At 46.4% G+C, this 18,370-nt stretch overlaps 1 protein-coding gene across 9 annotated transcripts in view; it reads left to right on the top strand.

Annotated features, from left to right (window-relative positions):
• The window catches only part of RRBP1 (ribosome binding protein 1), a 191,877-nt gene that overhangs the window by 92,803 nt on the left and 80,704 nt on the right, over nt 1-18,370 (top strand). For all 9 annotated transcript variants that reach the window (XM_053246948.1, XM_053246950.1, XM_053246947.1 and 6 more), the window contains 2 exons: nt 10,063-10,216; nt 14,747-14,885. In XM_053246948.1, the coding sequence (XP_053102923.1) occupies nt 10,063-10,216; nt 14,747-14,885 (293 nt within the window). The remainder of the gene's footprint in view (nt 1-10,062; nt 10,217-14,746; nt 14,886-18,370) is intronic.

Below are 18,370 nucleotides of genomic sequence, written 5' to 3'. Positions count from 1 at the left end.
ACATTAATAATGCATGTAACAACCTTCACAAAACACAAGCCGCCAGATTGCCATTTTATGCTGCTTCACCCATTGGCATCCAGGTCCCTTCTCTCCTACCTGATCATTAAGCATTTATCTAAGGACTTACCTCATATGTTCCTGTCAGTCCAGAAGCTAGTCCCTTCTTGAGACTTGATCCTCATTCTCTCACAACTCATGTCTATACTGTTAAAACCATTAGCTTCTTGCACTTCCTTCTTTCATTTGAAGTATAATTTCTTCTTGCCAACATTTCGGCCCAATGTGTTAGTAAACTAGGAACACTGTGGTTTGATCCCCATTTCCTTGTTTTTCATCAAGACAAGTTTGCCCTAACATTTCCTTTCTGCCCGAAGTCATGACCCACAGTCATACCCTGTGTCCATCCTGAATGAGACCTCGAATGAGGAGGAGAATAGAGTACAGAACCTAGAACTACTGCAGACCTCAAAGAATCCAGGACCCTTAATGTTATATAAGGATCCCATGCCCCAAGACCTCACCTAACCCTTCGGTGTAAGACTGGACAATATGTTACCATCAGATTATATTTCCAAAGGGTCTTTAAGTGAGTTTCCACAGCCTTGACAAAGCCTAAGAATACAACAGTAGGCAAGGTCCCTTTAAACCATCTGGAGCCTTTCCCTGGGGGTTGGGAGTACCTGTCTCCAAGCCAGACCTATAAGAATAGAAGTCTGCAGACTGCTCCATGTCCTTCCTGGAGTAACAGCTCGTGCAGAGCTCTCGTGGAATTGTTGTCTTAGCTTGTCCTCTCATTCTAGGCCCTGACTGGTTGACATTGGCCTGCCTAGCTTTCAGCCACTGCTTTCTGATGTGAGCTAGGCCTGTCTGACCCTATCTTCGCCTCACTTGTGCATTTGTTGCCTTCTGTGGGGATCTCAGGCTGGTTACCAAGCACCAACTGTCTAAATACCCTTGTATTTGGTGAGGGCCGTGACGAACCAGAGCAGTTTTCACTTTCCATGTGCCTCCATGTTTGCTTTCCTTAGCCTACCTTGGATGAGGAACATATTTTGCATCCACTAGACAATTCAATGGTCTCTGCCCTTCTCTGCTTGTCAGGACCAGTGTGGAATGTGAGGCCTGTGACTGAGGACAAAGGGACAACCTCACCAATAGTGGAAGACACTTTGCTTGCAGACTCCCAGGAACCAGATTGCCCACAAACTTCCGAACTGGAGGGACTGGACTCTTGTCTCTTGAAGAAGCCATGCCAGCCCCCAGTACTGAAGATTTAAAGCCTCAGATTTCTCCCTGCACCAGAGATAGTGGATCTGCCAGAAGTCAGAAGCCTCAGCTCCTCTTCCAAAACTGTCGAATGTGATGTTTGGTCCCTCTGCTCCCTTCAGTCTTCCTCTGAGTCCTCTGCAGCATAGACATTCCCCGCTGTGGCAGAAACTTCCAACTCCCCTAGCCCTTTTTGGAATGTCTGGAGAACAGGAAAGTGATGCCCTATCAACACATCAACCCTACAATTGTGCCATCTGGTCTCTGGGGCCCCTAGTCTGGCAGGTTGGCTGATTCGCTCTCAGAACTGGAGCTAGCAGTCTTATAGGACTTCCGATAAAAGAACCTGTGGAAGAGAGTCATACAGCACTCCTGGACTGCTGCCTCTGTCCTCTTAATAAAAAAGAAGAGCAGAGAGCTATGGCTATGCAGTGACTACCAGGTGCTCAATAAGATCCTGAAAAATATCCATTACTCTTGATTCAAAAACTGCTGGAATGCCTGCGTGGGGCGATCATATATACCAAGCTCTGTTTGGGGGGGGGGGGGGGCTTATAATTTGGTGCACATGAAAGCAAGAAATGAGTGGAAAAATACACTCATGGCCTGTTACATTTAGGGATGTGCACGGTCCGGAGCAGTCCGGACCGGCACCGAAGGGGGGGCCTTACTTTTAGGGCAGGGAGGGCTTACTTACCCCTCCCGCCTCTTTGCCCTGTCCCGCGCCCGTATTTAATAGACTAACGGGGCGTTGGAAACCAGCCGCCCCCGCTGCCGCCCCCCCCCCGCCGCGAGCAGATTTCTCCAAGAAGTACCCATACCCCTGCCGCCGCCGTAGCCCGCCAGCCAGCCAGCCCTCCCTCCCTCCCTCCCAGCTGCCCGCCCGCCCGAGTCCTCACCGGAATGCTTTGTTAACAAACGAGAGGAGCTCTCGGACAGAGCTCCTCTCGTTATGAAGGCCTGCTGCAGAATGAAGGCGCTTTGCGCGCACGCGCATGCGCGCGCCGCAAAGGACGCCGATCGCCGGAGGCCCGGTCTACCCGGCCAGGAAAGGGCCGGGTAGACCGGGCCTCCGGCGATTGGAGTCCTTTGCGGTGCGCGCATGCGCGCGCGCGCAAAGCACCTTCATTCTGCAGCAGGCCTTCATAACGAGAGGAGCTCTGTCCGAGAGCTCCTCTCGTTTGTTAACAAAGCATTCCGGTGAGGACTCGGGCGGGCGGGCGGGCAGCTGGGAGGGAGGGAGGAAGGGCTGGCTGGCTGGCTGGCGGGCTACGGCGGCGGCAGGGGTATGGGTACTTCTTGGAGAAATCTGCTCGCGGCGGGGGGGGGTGGCGGCGGGGGCGGCTGGCTTCCAGCGCCCCGTTAGTCTATTAAATACGGGCGCTGGAGGGGGTAAAGAGGCGGGAGGGGTAAGCAAGCCCTCCCGCCCTTAAAGCAATACCCCCCACCCGGACCCGGACCCGCAAGCGCCGAACCGGTCTGGCAGTTCGGCCATTCTTTAGAATGGCCGCCGGACCGGTTCGGACTCACTCCTAGTTACATTCACTATGAGTACACTATCATGCCCTTCGGGCTGTGTAGTGCCCATACTGTATTTCAACATTTTATAAATGATGTGTTCTGGGATCTCCTTGACCACTTAATTATAATTTATCTGGAAGATATTCAGATCTATGAAAAGATTCTGATGGATCACAAAGGGGAACATCCACACAATACAACGTCTGCAGGAGAATCACATATATGTGAAGCTGAAGGAATGTGCATTCCACTTGACTATGTGGAATGACTTCTAAGGCCATTGGATCTCACTCTCCCAAGTGATGATGGACCCCAAAAGGTGGGTGCAGTATGGACCTGGCAAGCCCTCCCCCTTTTAGGCAAGCCCTAAAATACTTAAAGATTTTCCTTGGTGGTCACAGATTACTGCTCTTGCACACCAAGATCCTGTTCCATTGGACTCCTGAAGCCCAGCAAGCTTTTCAACATCTGAAGGACTAGTTTACCTTTGCCACACTTTTCCAAAATCTGGATCCATATCACACCAAGTGACTCTTGCACACCAAGATCCTGTTCCATTGGACTCCTGAAGCCCAGCAAGCTTTTCAACATCTGAAGGACTAGTTTACCTTTGCCACACTTTTCCAAAATCTGGATCCATGTCACCTTTTTGTAGTAGAAACCATTGCCTCCAATATAGTCCATGGGGCAATTCTTCTCCAGCAAAAACTCCAGGAGATGCCCTTTGGAACAGAACATCTAAATGTTGTGTTAACTACCAACAAGACAACTGGGTCACACTCATCCCCTTGGCCAAATTCGCCTACAAGAATTTGCTCCACTCCTTGATTTTAGAAACACCATTATTTGCTAACTACTCAATTTTCTACTCCATTTTGTTAATTACCCCATTTTCCCCATCTCTGAGTCCTCCTTCTACCTGCCCACTGCAAATGCCATGGTGCAGGAATTCAGGGCAATCCATGCTGCCCTACAGGAACAACTAGACCAAGAAAAACAGGCCTACAAGGCCGTGGCTGACAAATACTGTCAAGCTGACCCCACATCACATGTAAGTAAGCCAGTGTGGCTTTCCACACCAGGAAATAAGAAAGAGTATCAGAGGAAATAGGTGTGATGAACTCCCATGGGGGTCAGGGAGGAGGATTCCTCAGATGAAGACACAGAGCAGGGGGAGCAGGTTGCAACTCCAGTCTACTCAGCAGAGACCAAGCTGACAGGCCTAAAGGCCCATCTGCCTCCTTCCCTCCCACCCCCTGATGAAGCCTCCAAGGCCGCTGAAGTCGAGGTGCCTGCCCCAGATCCCCGACAGCGACGTTTGGTCAGAGTGCAGGCTCATAGGGAGGAACGCCATAGGTCAGAGAGGCTGGCCAGAAGGAACAGGTGTTCCAGCTCTGACCAGGCTGTATCTCCCTGACAAGGCTCTGCTGCAGTTGGGCAGGACTGTCAGCACACTGCCTGTTTAGAGCAGCCTGAAAGCTGGGTCTGTGCTGGAAACAACGTCCGTGGTGACCAGCCCTTACCAGGAGCAACCTTGACCTGGAAATGCGGACCTGTTTGTTGTGACTGACCACAATCCGTGTTCACCCCTGATCCTGACGGCCGTGGAATCCTTGGTACTAACTTCTTGCAACATTTTGTGACTACACTTTGTCTCTGTTTCTGTCTGTCAGCTCTCCCTTCCCCTCTGAAGAAAGTGGTTTTGCAGCTGCTGGGCAGTTGGCCAACGCAGTTCACTACAGCAGGCCCTCCTGCAAGCTTGATGCCAAATATATTGGATGCTTTCAGATCATAGAACAAATAAACCCTGTGGCCTTTCAAACTCAACCTGCTTCATTCCTTAGCAATTTATCTTGTCTTTCACCAATATCTTCTGGGCCATGCTGTACCCTTAATACTCTTTCCCACACCTTGTGCACAGCCTCCAGCTATACAGCAGAGACAGTGCACAAGGTGTGGGAAAGGGTACTAAGGTGGTAATTTATGCAGTCACACTTATGGTATCTGCACCTGCACAGAACCTCATTCAGAACTTTCTAGTATGGCTGTGCAATATTGGATCCAGAATTCTGGAAATAGACTGACATGGGCCATTGTGTATTAGAGATAATCTGTACCCAAAATAGGGAAGCCTATTTCTGTCTGGAATTATCCAATACCATTTGGGGAATTCTGGAATATTCCAGAGTTCCAAATGTCAGTGGGGTCTGCATTTTTCATCCTGATTGCAGCTGAGGGAGTAAAAGCCATCTTCTGCCATCTATCCACCTGCGTGCCCATTCATTTTTTTCTTAACTGTTTTAATTTTTAAGCTGGCTGTTTTATTTACAATTTTAAAAAATAAAGTAGTAGATTCTTGGATGCTACATTACTTCCCCCGATTGCATGAGAATGTAATATTCTCAGATGTTACATCACTTTTCTTTTGTAATTCCCTGTGAGTACAATTTCTGGATTACTTAAAAGACAAAATTTTAAGCAGCAGCTGGTTGGATTCACTTCAAATACACACAGTCCAGTCATTGTTGTAAACCTGTCCCACTAATCTGGAGTTATAAATATCAGTCGCTGGAGAGTGAAACAGACATGGGCAGAAGACAAACAACAAAGCCAGGCAGTAAGCAGTTTCTTCAAACTAGAGCCAGCCTGGGTCATAATATCACCAGTCAATCAGAGTCCAAATCGTAATCCACAGAGTCCCAACAGTCCAAGGTCAATGCACAGGCACGCACAGAGTCCAAACAGTCCAAGGTCAAAACACAGGCATGACACACAGGAACACAGCTAAGTAGCTCCATGAAGAACGTTGATACCAGCACAGCGACTGTGGCAAAGCCAGCTAATATAGGCTGAAACCATGTGCTGTTAATCAGGGATCCCTGATTCAGCAGCCTTGCTTGTTAGTGCATTCTGCACATGTGGTCCTTGAGACCAGCTGTCCTTCTTCCATAGGAGCTGCCACGACAGGCTCTAACTCTTCTCCAGCCTCCCATGGGCTGGTGCCACTCTCCTCTGCAAGTTCTGGACCTTGCACTCCCACCTCTACTGCTATCCCGTCCGTCTCTTCCTCCTCCTCGGAGTCTGTCCACGTGCTCATGACAGTCATCCTTATGTACTTGTGTGCCAACTTTCAGAGCTCCCTTTCTAGTCATGTCCCCAGCCCCCAGCACTCTTGCAACTTTCCCCATAGACTTCAATGAGAATTTTTGCTGATTAAAAAATCGAATTTCAAATCTGATACCAGAATTTTGCGGGGTCTACAGGACCCAGAACTTATATCCTTGGTTCTGGATCTGATCTGATCTGATTGGGAATTTGCGATCAAAATACAGCCCTTCTTTCTAGAGCCTAACTTCAAGAGTTTTGCCAAAAAGATGTCTCCTCCCTAAGTTTAGATAGATTTAGTAATCCAAAAACCTTCGGTTTAAGATGAGAGTTAAGATGCTTTACATTTTCACTCATGCACTACAAAGAATGGAAATTGCAAGTTAAGATGCCCATCTTAACTTGCACACCATATAAGCTGTAAAGACTTTGTACGGTCTGGTATATGATGGTGGATTTAGAAATGAGGCTTCATGCACCCATGCTTTGCCTTGATCAGAGATGCATATTCTATCTATCTATCTAACATATTTTATACTGCTGAAAACTTACGTCTAAGAAATTCATCAGGGGCATCTCTAGGAAGTGATTAGGGAAAATGCAGCTGTTTGGCAAAATCATGGTTGACATTTGTCTGCCTGGATACATCCAGTATTCACAACTGGGATTCTGTGACCAGTCTCATGTAACACAAACCGGTATGTGCAAGTTATCGTGCAATTTGGGTAGCTTTCTGCTTTTTCCTTTTGCATACTCCTTTCTTCCTTGCAAACCACTCACAGCAGCCTCTCCATGGCTCAACGTGCACTGCACCTCTAGGCAGCAGGAGAGGGTGGCAGGAGTGGCAACATTATGCCCCCTGGACTCTCAGCAGCTGCAACTCCCCCTAAAACCCCGATTGCCACCTCACTTCACTGCACTCCTTCCCCAGGGCCATTTCCCCCCTCACCTCTGCACCATGGAAATTAAAAAACAGCAGAGCAACCATAGGGCTGTAAACCTAAGATGAGCATGAGAGCTGTGCTCCTATTGAGTTCCTCCTTGCAAGTGAACACGAGTGGTACATTCCAGCTCGGCTGCTTCTGGTGAAGGGAGGAGCTTGGGGGATTCTTTGAATTGTTGAAGAGAGACAGAGAGGAGTGGGAGAGCAAAGAAGGGAGCAGAAGGGAGGCAGAGCGGTGCCCAGCAGAGCCCACCAATGGCCACAGAGGTGAATCATTCATACAGAGAGAGGTAGATTCAAAGAGGCTGCATGGGTTGGAGGCGTGGTTGTTCTAACTTTAATTCTGTGGATTGCTGAAAAGAGATCATCTCTCTTTAGATAAAGTTTCCTTTGTTTTTGAGTGGATTTCTAGTGCTCTCCCCCTTGTTTTTTCGGTGCTTTTGTGACCACTTCCCCCAATCACTCGTTCCCATTGATCTCTATTGCTTGCCAATCATGATTTTGCCAACCATGGGTTTTACCAGAACATAACCTTTGCTGTTGACACGGGGAGACTGTACTTTGTTTTTTTAAATTGTAAGTGAAATAACCAGCTTAAAAATCAAAACAATTAAGAAATAAATGCATGGGCAGGGCAGGGCAGGTGGATAGATGGCAGATGGTTTTCACTAAATCCTTTGTGATCAGAGGGGAAAATGCAGACCCCACTGACATTTGGAGCTCTAGAATGCTCCAGAATTCCCCAAACGGTATTGGATAATTCCAGATAGAAATGAGCTTCCCTATTTTGGGTACAGATTATCTCTAATACCCTCCACAATGGCCCATGTCAGGCTATTTCCAGAATGAAACTGGAGTATTTCAAGAAGAAGATGGACACCACCTGCCTCAAAAACACATTGCAGTGGATGGCAGTATGAACAGCCACAACCCTACCATGAAGCATTTACACCACCCTTTATTTGTGGTTCCAAACTGATACAGCAAGCTATCATGTCTTACAACACTTCAGCTCACAATCTGGGAAGCACCAAGAACTGTGCTCCGCTCTGTCAGAAGGAGCTTCAGTGCCTACTCAATTCATTTTTGAGGTGTTGAAGTGCTCTGCAAAGCAGGGAAAGGGTGGGGGGAACAGAAGGATGGAGTAGAGCATGTTTCTGTTATCTGGAACTAGAGGAAGGAAGGCAAAAGGAAGATCACAGCAAAACAAAATTAAAAGCAATAAAGCCTTTATTCTTATCAAGTAAAAACAAGTTTATTCTTGCAATTAACAAGCTCAACAATATAAATTAGGCTGTTTTTCCACAATACACATGAAACAGTGGCAGCAACAGTGGGCAGCCACAGAATGCAGAGGGGAAAGGAGGGTGGCACTCTGTGGCATGGAGGAGGAGCATTACAACAGCATTTCTAATGCAGAAGACTGAGGTGTCTGTAAGAAACAGTAGAAAAATCTTGACTGTTTGCACTAGGGGTGTGTGAACCCCCACCGGCCTCCCCAGTAGCAGCCTAGGCTAGGCCTCCATGCAGAGCAGAATAGATAGCATTTACCACACAGAGGCCCAAACTGAGCCTCAGCTGCCGGCCCAGGCTGCTATTGGGGAGGCCAGTGCGGGGGAGGTTAGCGCCCCACTACCACTGGGAAGATATGTTCCCCTTTCCCCCTAGCCCTTAGGGAATCCCACTTTGCTCATAAAGGGGAATCCTCAGCGGATTCCCTTTTACAAGCATTGACCAGAACCAGTCCACAAACCGGTTCAGCCCAGTTTGGTGGTTGGACCTGGTCGGTTCAAACTGAACCAGCCTTACCAGTTCCATGCACACCCCTAGTCTGCAGGATGTCTGCACAGCCGGAAATCACTTTTGATAAAATTAAGTGTGATTAATTGATCCAATCACAGCAAACCCTCTGGTTTAGAAAGGCTCATGCTTGCTTATATTTACAGGGTTGTTCTAAGGACGAAATCAAGATAATAAACATGGTGTGCTTTGTACGCTCAAAAATGTTACACAAATGCTAAGCATTATTATATACTAGCTTAACCAACACAGAGCATTTGCGTGCTAGTACTTGATTGCTCCCCTCAACCCCTGCCACAGCCACCCTCACCTCAGAGATCTCTCCACCCTCACCTGAGCTTCCCTCCTGCTCCTCCTCCTCCATCTGGTTGCTTCCATCCCTGTCACCCCTCTTGCTCACGCCTCCATCCCTTTACTCCACCCCCCCTCACCCCCTTGGTCACAGCTGCTGTGTTGCTGGTGCCTATTGGCCAAGCTGCAGCCCCCTATCCCCAGAGACCTCCCCACCCTCAGCCAAGCCCCACTCCTGCTGCTCCCCACAAGAGCAGCAGCAGCAACTGACCAGGCCCTTCCTCACTGCCATTCCCCTCAGGCCGCTGACAGGCCAAGGCCCTTCCCTCGCCCTTCCTTCTTTCTCTCTTCTCCTCCCTTCTTTTTCTCTCTTTCTCTCTCCTCCATTCGCTCTTCCCCTGTCTCTCTTCCCCTCCTGTTTTTCTTTCTTTCTCTCTCTCTCCCCCTGAGTTAACAGATCTTGTTCATCTTCTTTCCTCATCTAATTCACACAGCGGCAGCCTCCTTGTCCTGAAGGGGCTATTTACTCCTTCACGACCCCTTTCTTTGCAGACCCCTGCCCAATATCCTTTTATATAGAAAGATTCCTCTCCTCTACAATCAAGAACATCTTCTGACCAATAACAGTAGCATTCCAACTATCCTTAGCCATCACAGGCTCCTCCCCCCTATCTGCATATGGAATCTCCACTGCTCAATCATCACGGTGCTACAGACTCCTCCTCTCTATCAGCATATGGAATCCCCACTGCCCAGTCACCATGGTGCTTCTGCTCACAAACTCTCGCGAGAGCTGCCACACATGGGATTAGCCACAGGATTAGCCTTAGAGAATTATAGATAGATTGTCTAGAATGATTATAGATAGATAGATTGTCAAATTAGGTTCCACTTCTGTGTTTAGAAGCTTTAAGTCTCCATGTTTTGCAGCAACAAATGGTACATATGTTCACCACACAAACATTCTTTGACTGAGAGAACAGAGAATATTAAGGGGCAAGAACACACAATGCTAGTATAGTTCTCTTATTTCAAATACTGCACAGAGACTGATTATTGTCAGTTATGTTGAATCAGAATGGTTTTGAAGCAAGTTGGGTACAAGCATAATCTCGTATGCTGTTATAATGCAGGCAAACTGCTGAACTGGCCAAACTGCGTCAGGAATGTAGCAAACGAAGCAAAGAGCTGACTGAAATGTTGGAGACGCTACAGCAGGTAGAAGAGCAAAAAAAGACACTGGAGATTAAAGCTGTTGCATATGAAGAGCAAATTTACCAGCTCCAGGTCAGTAATGTACAGTTACCATCTGTGCTAATCAAAAAGCTGCTGCCTTTATTGCTAGGGATGTGCACGAACCGGTCTGGAGGCCATGACAGAGGCCTCTGAACCGGTTCAAACATGGCCCAGTCCGGTGCTGGCAGGGGATGTTTCTTTAAGGGCGTGGGGTTTGCACTTACCCCTCCCGCCGCTTTCCCCCTCCCGGCGCTCTGTTTTTTGGCAATGATTTTGGAGCAGCACCATTCCTCCTTGCCACCCCGCCCCCGTTGTTGGCCAGAAATAGTGGAAGTAGCTGTCGTGCGTGCGGCCACTTCACATTGCGTGCGTGGCAGGCGCATGTATGATAGCTACTTCCGCTATTCTGGCAAACAACGGGAGCAGGGGATTTTAATTGGATTACTAGCTTTGTGGATTGTGGGGGTGCTGTGGACATAAATTGTCTTGATTTCAGCTAACCATTTGACAATTCTCGATGATATTTTGGTTAGCGAACTGGTCAGATACAAGGTACGTTATAATACTGTCAGGTATATTCACAATGAGATTGCTATCACAACCGCCACTCAGGAGAGTTGGGAGGAAGGCAGAAGCTCACCTGCCTCCCCCCACAGACTAGTACAGTGGCCATCATGGCCTCCACCATGCATTCACATGAGTGGTGGCCGTCATGGCCTCCACCATGTACCCACACAAGCAGCAGCACAGTGGGGGCCAAAGCTGGGATCATGAGAAGGATTCTCCCGTATCCCAGTGTACCCCGCACCAGCAGCGCAGCAGATGCTTTAATGAGAGTGGCCACTCCTCCCCCCGCCCAGCTCACTGCCCACAATGGCAGCAGCCTTCTACCCAGAGGCGATCACCTTGACAATTGCCTGCCTAGGTAAAACGAACCAATGGTTTGTTCTGCTTTGGTAAAATGCTGGGTAGAAAAGGCAGGCTACGCTCAGCTGGAGCAGCTGGGAGTGGAAGGCTCCTGGCCCTCCAGATGAAACAAGCTGCCTGGAGTGACCCAGGCAGCTCTTATCACAAAAATCGGCTTAATGTGTTGAAAAACTATACTGAGAATGTGCTCATCAGTGGCTCTTAATCAAGCTGAAAGGGGTTTTGAGGCAGTGCCACAGTTCAGTCCTGTGTGCTTCAACTTGTTTGTTTGTTTGTTTGTTTGTTTATTCATTCATTTGATCTCTTGTTTATCAGTGATTTAGGTGAATGGGTGTAAGGAATCCTCATTAGATTTGCAGATAATGCAAAATCGGCATCTGATTAGACAGGAAGAAATTAATGAATGACCTTAGAAAGGAAAATGGCTGAAATTAACAAAACAAAATTCAACAGAAACAAAAGCAAAGTTCTGCACTGTGACCAAAAAAAAAAAAAAAAATCAAATTCACAAGTGTAGGATGGAAGATAGCTAACTTGGTATTAGTATATGTGAAAAGGATTTCAGAACTGCAGTCAGCAGTGTGATGAGCTATTAAAAAAGGCTAATGTATTTTTAGGCTGCATTAATAGCAATATTAAAAACAATACTAATACAACTAATAATAAAACAATATCAAAAAATTTACGAAGAATGTTTATATACAATTTCTCAAAGTTTCTCAACTATAGTTTCAAAGTCATGAAAAGTAATAGTTTCTCTTTATTCCACACTAGTTAGACCTCATGTGGATGGAGTATTATGTCCAGTTCTGGATTTTAAAAGGTTGCAGACTAATTGCAACCTTTTAAAAGATTGAAGACTAATTGGAACGGGTTTAGAAGAGGGCAATGAAAACAGTCAAAGATCTGGAAAAGAAATCCTATAGGAAAGTTTGGAGGAACTGGATATGCTTGGTTGGAGAAGAGAAGAATTCTCTATTCTTGTGAGTTGCCTTGAGCAATGTTGTACTGAAGGGGCAGAATATAACTAAGAATAAATGAGGGGAAAGTAGCACTGAAGATGAGGCAAATATTTGTTCTCTACTGTCCCAGAAGGCAGGACTTGATCTAATGAGCTCAGGTTACAGCAGAGCAGATTTTGGTTGAAAATTGTAGTGACCAGTCTCCCCTCCCTTTAAAGAGTTAACAGGAAGTGAACCCTTGTCTTGACTGGCAGGCTGGTGAACTCCAGGGCTCAACCAATCAATCCAGCAGGTGGGTGGGACCTAGAGAGCTGTTGCTGGGAATTCTGGGAACAAGAAAGGAAGTCTGTGCAGAGAGCGCAGACTAGCATGAGGTCAGAAAGCTCATGGCGGAGCCACAGGATAATCTCCAAGGGTGAGAGAGATTGTCTTGATTCTCATCAGGAGCAAGGCTAGGGCTTTGGAAGTTTAGGGCAGGAGAAAGTGTTTAGTAAGAATATAATTTAGAATTTCTGTTTCTTTGGTGTGTGATTTGCATTTCCTAAATATCTGTTATTTGCAAATAAGTAACTAAATTTTAAAGTGTGCTACACCAAAATCATTTGGGGTGCTTTTAAAGAATTCTTTTACACAACTAAATATTTTGAAGTATAGCTAAAAGCTAAACGCCTCAGCCAGAACTAGTCTGTAGTAATTAAATAAAAGGGTTTTTTTGTTCTTTACCTTTTTCAAGCCTCCAAGGGTGGTTATTGACCCAATAGGAGGAGGGGAAAATTCTCTTGTGCAAAAGACGTCTCAATGAGAGCTCCACGTGCAGGCAAAACACACGGGAGGAAAAGGGGGAAACAGATTTTTGCATTTGCCCAGTACCCAACTATAGAGGGACTTGGACCTAAGCACTCAATCCAATGGTCCAGTTCTAGGCAAGTCTTAAGAGTGCTTGGTGGTAGCATTTTAAGTCTACCGGAAATATCAAATAGTTTTGTGAGAAGCCCAGCCAGGCAGCTCACCAGGGATGACTCAACATTTCTTGTCCCCCACGTGAGCTAGATCTGAGACAAAGGCTTTAATTCCTTACAAAAATTAAGAGAAACTTCTGAACAGAAAAAAATGGTTCAACAATAGAACCCAAAATGGGGGCAGGGCTTTTCCATTGGAGGTTCTCAAAAAGAGACTGGACAGCTATCTGTTGGGGTGGATGCTCTAGCTCTGGATTTCCTTAATTGAGCAGAGGGTTGAGTTGGATTAGCCTCCAATTCTATTAAACAAGCTTCTCTCCAATTCTCATTTTAGTTTATTTTTTTATTTGGGGTATATATTTCCAAATATAGCCCAGTTCCTTTTACATCCAGCACAAAGTGAATGAATCTGAAGCCACTCAGAGTTGATTTGAGTTGTACTTGCCTGCAGTATGTAGATATTGTAATTGCATAATGCTGCAGGTCGTCTTTCATAGGTATTATTTATTTTTTTAAGATTGCACCCTGCCTTCAAAGGAATACACACACACGCCACACATACATAGGAGAAGTATATTAACTGCTATTAACAGAGGAAGCCAAATGGAGCTTCTAGGTTCTGAGCCAGTATATTGTTAAATATGGGATGCTGGAGAAGGGGAACAAAGAACAAAACATGACAATCACCTTCATGTCCTGCTGGTTTGCTTCCCATAGGTGTCTGTCTGACCAGGTGGTTACAGAATTCTGGATTAGAAGACCTTTGGAATAATGCAGCAGTTGCCATTCTTATGGTCTTAGTTTATGTGATAAATGTTTATCCCATTCTCAGTGTTCCAGGGCAGCTCACAAAATTAAGACAAAAATGATATAAAGTCACACAGAAACAGAACAAGCATATGCACTTCCATATAGGAGAACTGCATGCAGACTGTGTGCACACTGTTCATGTATGATGAAACAATGTGATATAGCAGTTCTGTTTTGGACTCTGAAGAGATCTAAATTAAAATCTCTGTTCATCCATCAAGCTTGCTAAATGGCGTTTGACCAATCTTTCTCCCTCAGCCTAACCTGCCTTTCAGGATGATTGTGAGAATAAAATAGGATGAGGAACTCCTTGTGGCGGGGTGGGGGCCGGGCGGATTTGGACACAAATGTGTCACTTTGACTGTATTTATATTTGTTTTCACTGAATGTACCTGTTTTGGGGAATTGTGGCCAGTTACTGCCCAGTGAGTAAACAAATGTGCATGTTGTCACATGTAGCACAGTTTTTCCTAACAGATTCTTGGAATGCTTTGGCCAAAGCAGGGATAGGAAAGAAATTGTGAAAGCAAGAATGTCCTCCTGTGCATCCCAGATCATGGTCTAAGGGCACATGGTACAGCCACCTTCCTGAAATTAAGCAGTGCCTGGATTTGAAATCCATGTGTGACACCTTTGGGAATGGGGCCTTAGCTCAGTGGTAGAGCATCTGTGTTGCATGCAGAAGGTCCTAGATTCAATCCCTGGCATGTCCAGGCTGGGAAAGACTCCTGCCTGAAACCTTGGGGAAGCTCCTGCCACTCAGTGTAGATAATACTGAGCTAGATAGATCAATGGTCTGATTTACTCGAAGACATCTCTTCTGTGTTTCTATGTTTCTATGACATGTTAGCAGTGTGGCTTTTATAAGCTAGTCCTACACTTGGTTTTTAACTTAGTTCCCCCCTCCCCCATCTTTCACACAGGTATCCCAGAAAGAGAAAGAGGCTCCTCTGCAGAAGAGGCTGGATGAGATCAGCGAGGAACTCTGCAAATCCCAGGCTAGCTACAAAAGCTTGCAGACAGAGCTGGGAAAGACAAAAGAGCAGCAGTCCAGCCTTGCTGGTGAGACCATATTGAGTATACTGAAAGACAAAGGAGCAAGCCCTTTTCTATTTACAGAAAACACACTCTGTTCATAGTTATCAGCTAACTTTTTAAAATAGGGGCCTTAATTCTAGAGCGTCAGAAACGTTGTGGTTTCAGCCACTGATAACTGACTCCTGCACCAACTAAAAGAAAGTTTCTAGAAATCCTTCCTCCCTGATGTGAGCCACAGCCGAGGCTTTGGTAGTTCTCCTCTTGTCCACCTCTGCCATTCCCTTGGAGTCATAGGAAAAGGGCTTTTGAACCACATGCCTTTATGAACAACATGGGTGAGAGCCCCAATTTTTGCCTTGGATAATGGGTTTGTTCTCTCCTGAACCAGAGGCAGTTGTAGCTGATTGCAACTATGTTCCAATGAGTGGTAGTTTTAAAAGTGTTGCTTCAATTATTCAGGACCTTAATCTGTAGATAAAACGTTGCGCTGGACATTTTCTAAGATAATTGTTCTCTTATTTGGCTGCTCTGGTCTTTTCTATTTGGTGGCTTGTAGAATCTTTTATACTTGTAGGTCAGTATGTTCAAAAACAGCTGCCAGCTAGATACAATCTGGATGAGGGCACTGATTTGGTTTGCATTGCTGAAATCTTACTGGATGAAGTGTGAGGTATTAGTCTTTTAAAACTATGTCTAGCTGGATTCTCCATGTAGCACCAAACTAGACTTGAAGGTTACCAGTAAGCCTTTGCAAAGATTCAGCATTGAAGAACTGAACCCAAATCATATGCACATTGCCCTTGGCCCAGCACAGAGGTGGCTGCTTCCACTGCTTACCTGCATGCAGAGTATAGGGAAGGCCCTTAAAGGGAAGCCCCAGTGATTTCTTAGAAGGCACATGGAAAGGCATGCAAGGAGCCATGGGAAATGTAGTTCTTCCCAGCACTTCCAACACCACAGAGCTCTGAGAGAAGTATCTCCATAGTCTTTTGAAATACCGAGGCTATTCACATGCATGTGCAAAACTGAGCTAAGGGAGCACATGCAATCCCAGCAGCTACACGGCAGCAAACCCACCTAGGTAGCCTCTCTTTAAAATGAGGTTAAGGCTCCCTTAAGCTCTTTTTTTTTTAAAAAAAATTGTGTGTCAGCTGCAGCTGGCACACTCAGTGTGGGGGATCCCAATAATGCACTGCACACTCACACAGTGCATTATTGGAGCTCTGGGGGAGCGGGTGACGCGCAGCAGTGCGTCTAGCACCCCAACCCCCGGAGCTGCAGGGGAAGTCACTGCTCGTCTGGGAGGGTGATCTGCCCACCCAGGGAAGGAAATGAGATCATCTGCAGAGAAGGTAGTTTAAACCCACCTTCCCACAGACCGCCCTGGAACTCTTCTCACTGATTGTGAGAAGATCTCCATAATCTTTCTGTTCTGTTTCTGTTTTCCCTGTTCTACAGAATGCCTACTTCAAAGTGCCATTCTTTTGGCAAACTCCAGACTTGGTGCAACAGTTTTGTGCTAGCCAAAAGTCCTCCCACAGGTGCTCCATTGCTCTGGATGTCAGCTAGTGTTCTTAGAGATGTGCAGCCTATCACCTGCATGCTCATTACTTGCCCAATTTGGATGATAACATATAACCTTGAGGATGTAGCTGCTTAGGTCTGAGAGGTAGTGAATGAGACATGGTTATCCAAGCCGTCTTGAAAGAGGTGGTTAAAGAAGTCCTCAGTAGATCCTAATGATTTTTTTAAACAATTGACCAGTTATGAATCTCCCTTTTCTGGGCAAAGTGTTCAACAGATGGTGGCAGCCCAGCTCCAGGCATTCCTGTTTGTTACTGGTTTTTCTGATATGATTTTAGTCTTCTTCCAGCTTGGGTTTGAGATTGAAGTAGTTTTGATTGCCCTGATGCATCTTGTGCCAGGAGATTGATGGGGAGTGTACTCTCTGTTGATTCTCCTTGACCCCTCAATGGAACTGAATGGCACTCCATTCCTACTGGCAGGTCAATTCCAAAAGGTTGTGCTGGGGACTGCTCTTCAGCTCCATGGCATTTATGCTGCAGAATTCTATTCTATTAAACATCTGCATAAAACTGTTGAGAGAGATCATTCAGGGTTTGGGGGTTGGATACCATCAATATGCAGGTGCTATCCAGCTCTCTCCTTGTGATCTAATCTAGGTGTCATTGTGGATGGTCTTGAACTAGTTCCTGGAGTCAGTATAAGGAGAGGAGAGCTGGTCTTGAGGTAGCAAGCATGACTTGTCTCCTTAGCTAAGCAGAGTCCACCCTGGTTGCATTTGAATGGGAGGCTACATGTGAGCACTGTAAGATATCTCCTTAGGGGATGGAGCTATTAAGAGGAGGTTTTATAAACCACCCTATAAAGCTTTTTAGAGGTCCTTAGAGCTTTTTAGAGGACCTTTTAAGGCAGATGAGTGGTGACTTAGAGATTTCATTTTTAATGATAAAGCAGAAGGTTTAAATAAAATATATGGGGGCTATACTCATGAGCAGCAACAATCGGACTAGGAGAGCCTAGCCCAATTTTTGCTGCTCGTGTAAACCACTGGGTTCACAGGTGAGCCCAGTGACTTACAAGCAGCTAGTCCGCTTTTGTAGCCCTCCCCTAAGCCCGGGTTTGCGGAGCAAGCGCTCCGCAAACCCAGGCTTCCCAATTGTGAGTAGCCGCAGTGCGGCTCTGCGCTGTGGCTACTCACGAGTAGACCCCCGGAGGGGAGGTGAAAAGCCGGCTCCGGGGGTCTCCCCAATATGCCCTGCACGCTCGCGCAGGGTATACTGGAGCTTCTGGGGGCTGCATGGCCTCCAAGCTCCCCAGCCCTCACTGGCTCCATCACGGAGCTGGCAATCGTGTGGGCGGCTGATACAGCCGCCCAGGGCTGTGGCTCTGATTGTGAGCAGGGAGAGCGGTCTAAGCCCGCTCTCCCCGCTCTGCTGCAGAAACTGAGCTCATGAGGTTTTATTAGGTGGATAAAACATAGATATTGTTACAGATTCCAAAATACTTGTTTTCTTTCAAAACCAAAGAATACAAAGCATATTTCCTTACATACAACAACTGCATCCTGAGTTAGTAATTGTAAAAACAGTGCAGCCACAATGCAAATAGAAATCAGGTTTCAAACTCTACACAGTTTGCATATTCAGATTTTCATGCAGTTTGCTCTCTCATACTTACCTCCTGAAGCTTGGGAGATGGACAGTCTCTCAAGCTACAGTGCACTACACATAAGGCAGGGTCGTCCTCTTCAATTCATGGTGCCTTTGTCCCTGTTTTTCGATTTCAGCTGAAGAGGCCCCTAGCAATGTGTATATTAATCTTGTATAGGTTTCCTCCAATTTAGGGGGACTAAGCAAAACCAGAAAAACAGATCCCGCTGGCAGTTCTGCCCTGATTCTCCATGTAAAGGGGAAATTCCAATAATAGGGGAATAATACTCTCCCGGTCAGCTTGGCCATCTCTGTCTCTAGTTCCTTGAAGCTGCC

Source organism: Hemicordylus capensis, chromosome 4 (assembly GCF_027244095.1).
Source record: "Hemicordylus capensis ecotype Gifberg chromosome 4, rHemCap1.1.pri, whole genome shotgun sequence".
Lineage (NCBI taxonomy): Eukaryota > Metazoa > Chordata > Lepidosauria > Squamata > Cordylidae > Hemicordylus > Hemicordylus capensis.
Note: the sequence above shows the minus strand (reverse complement) of the source record. Positions and strands in the feature narration are given on the sequence as shown.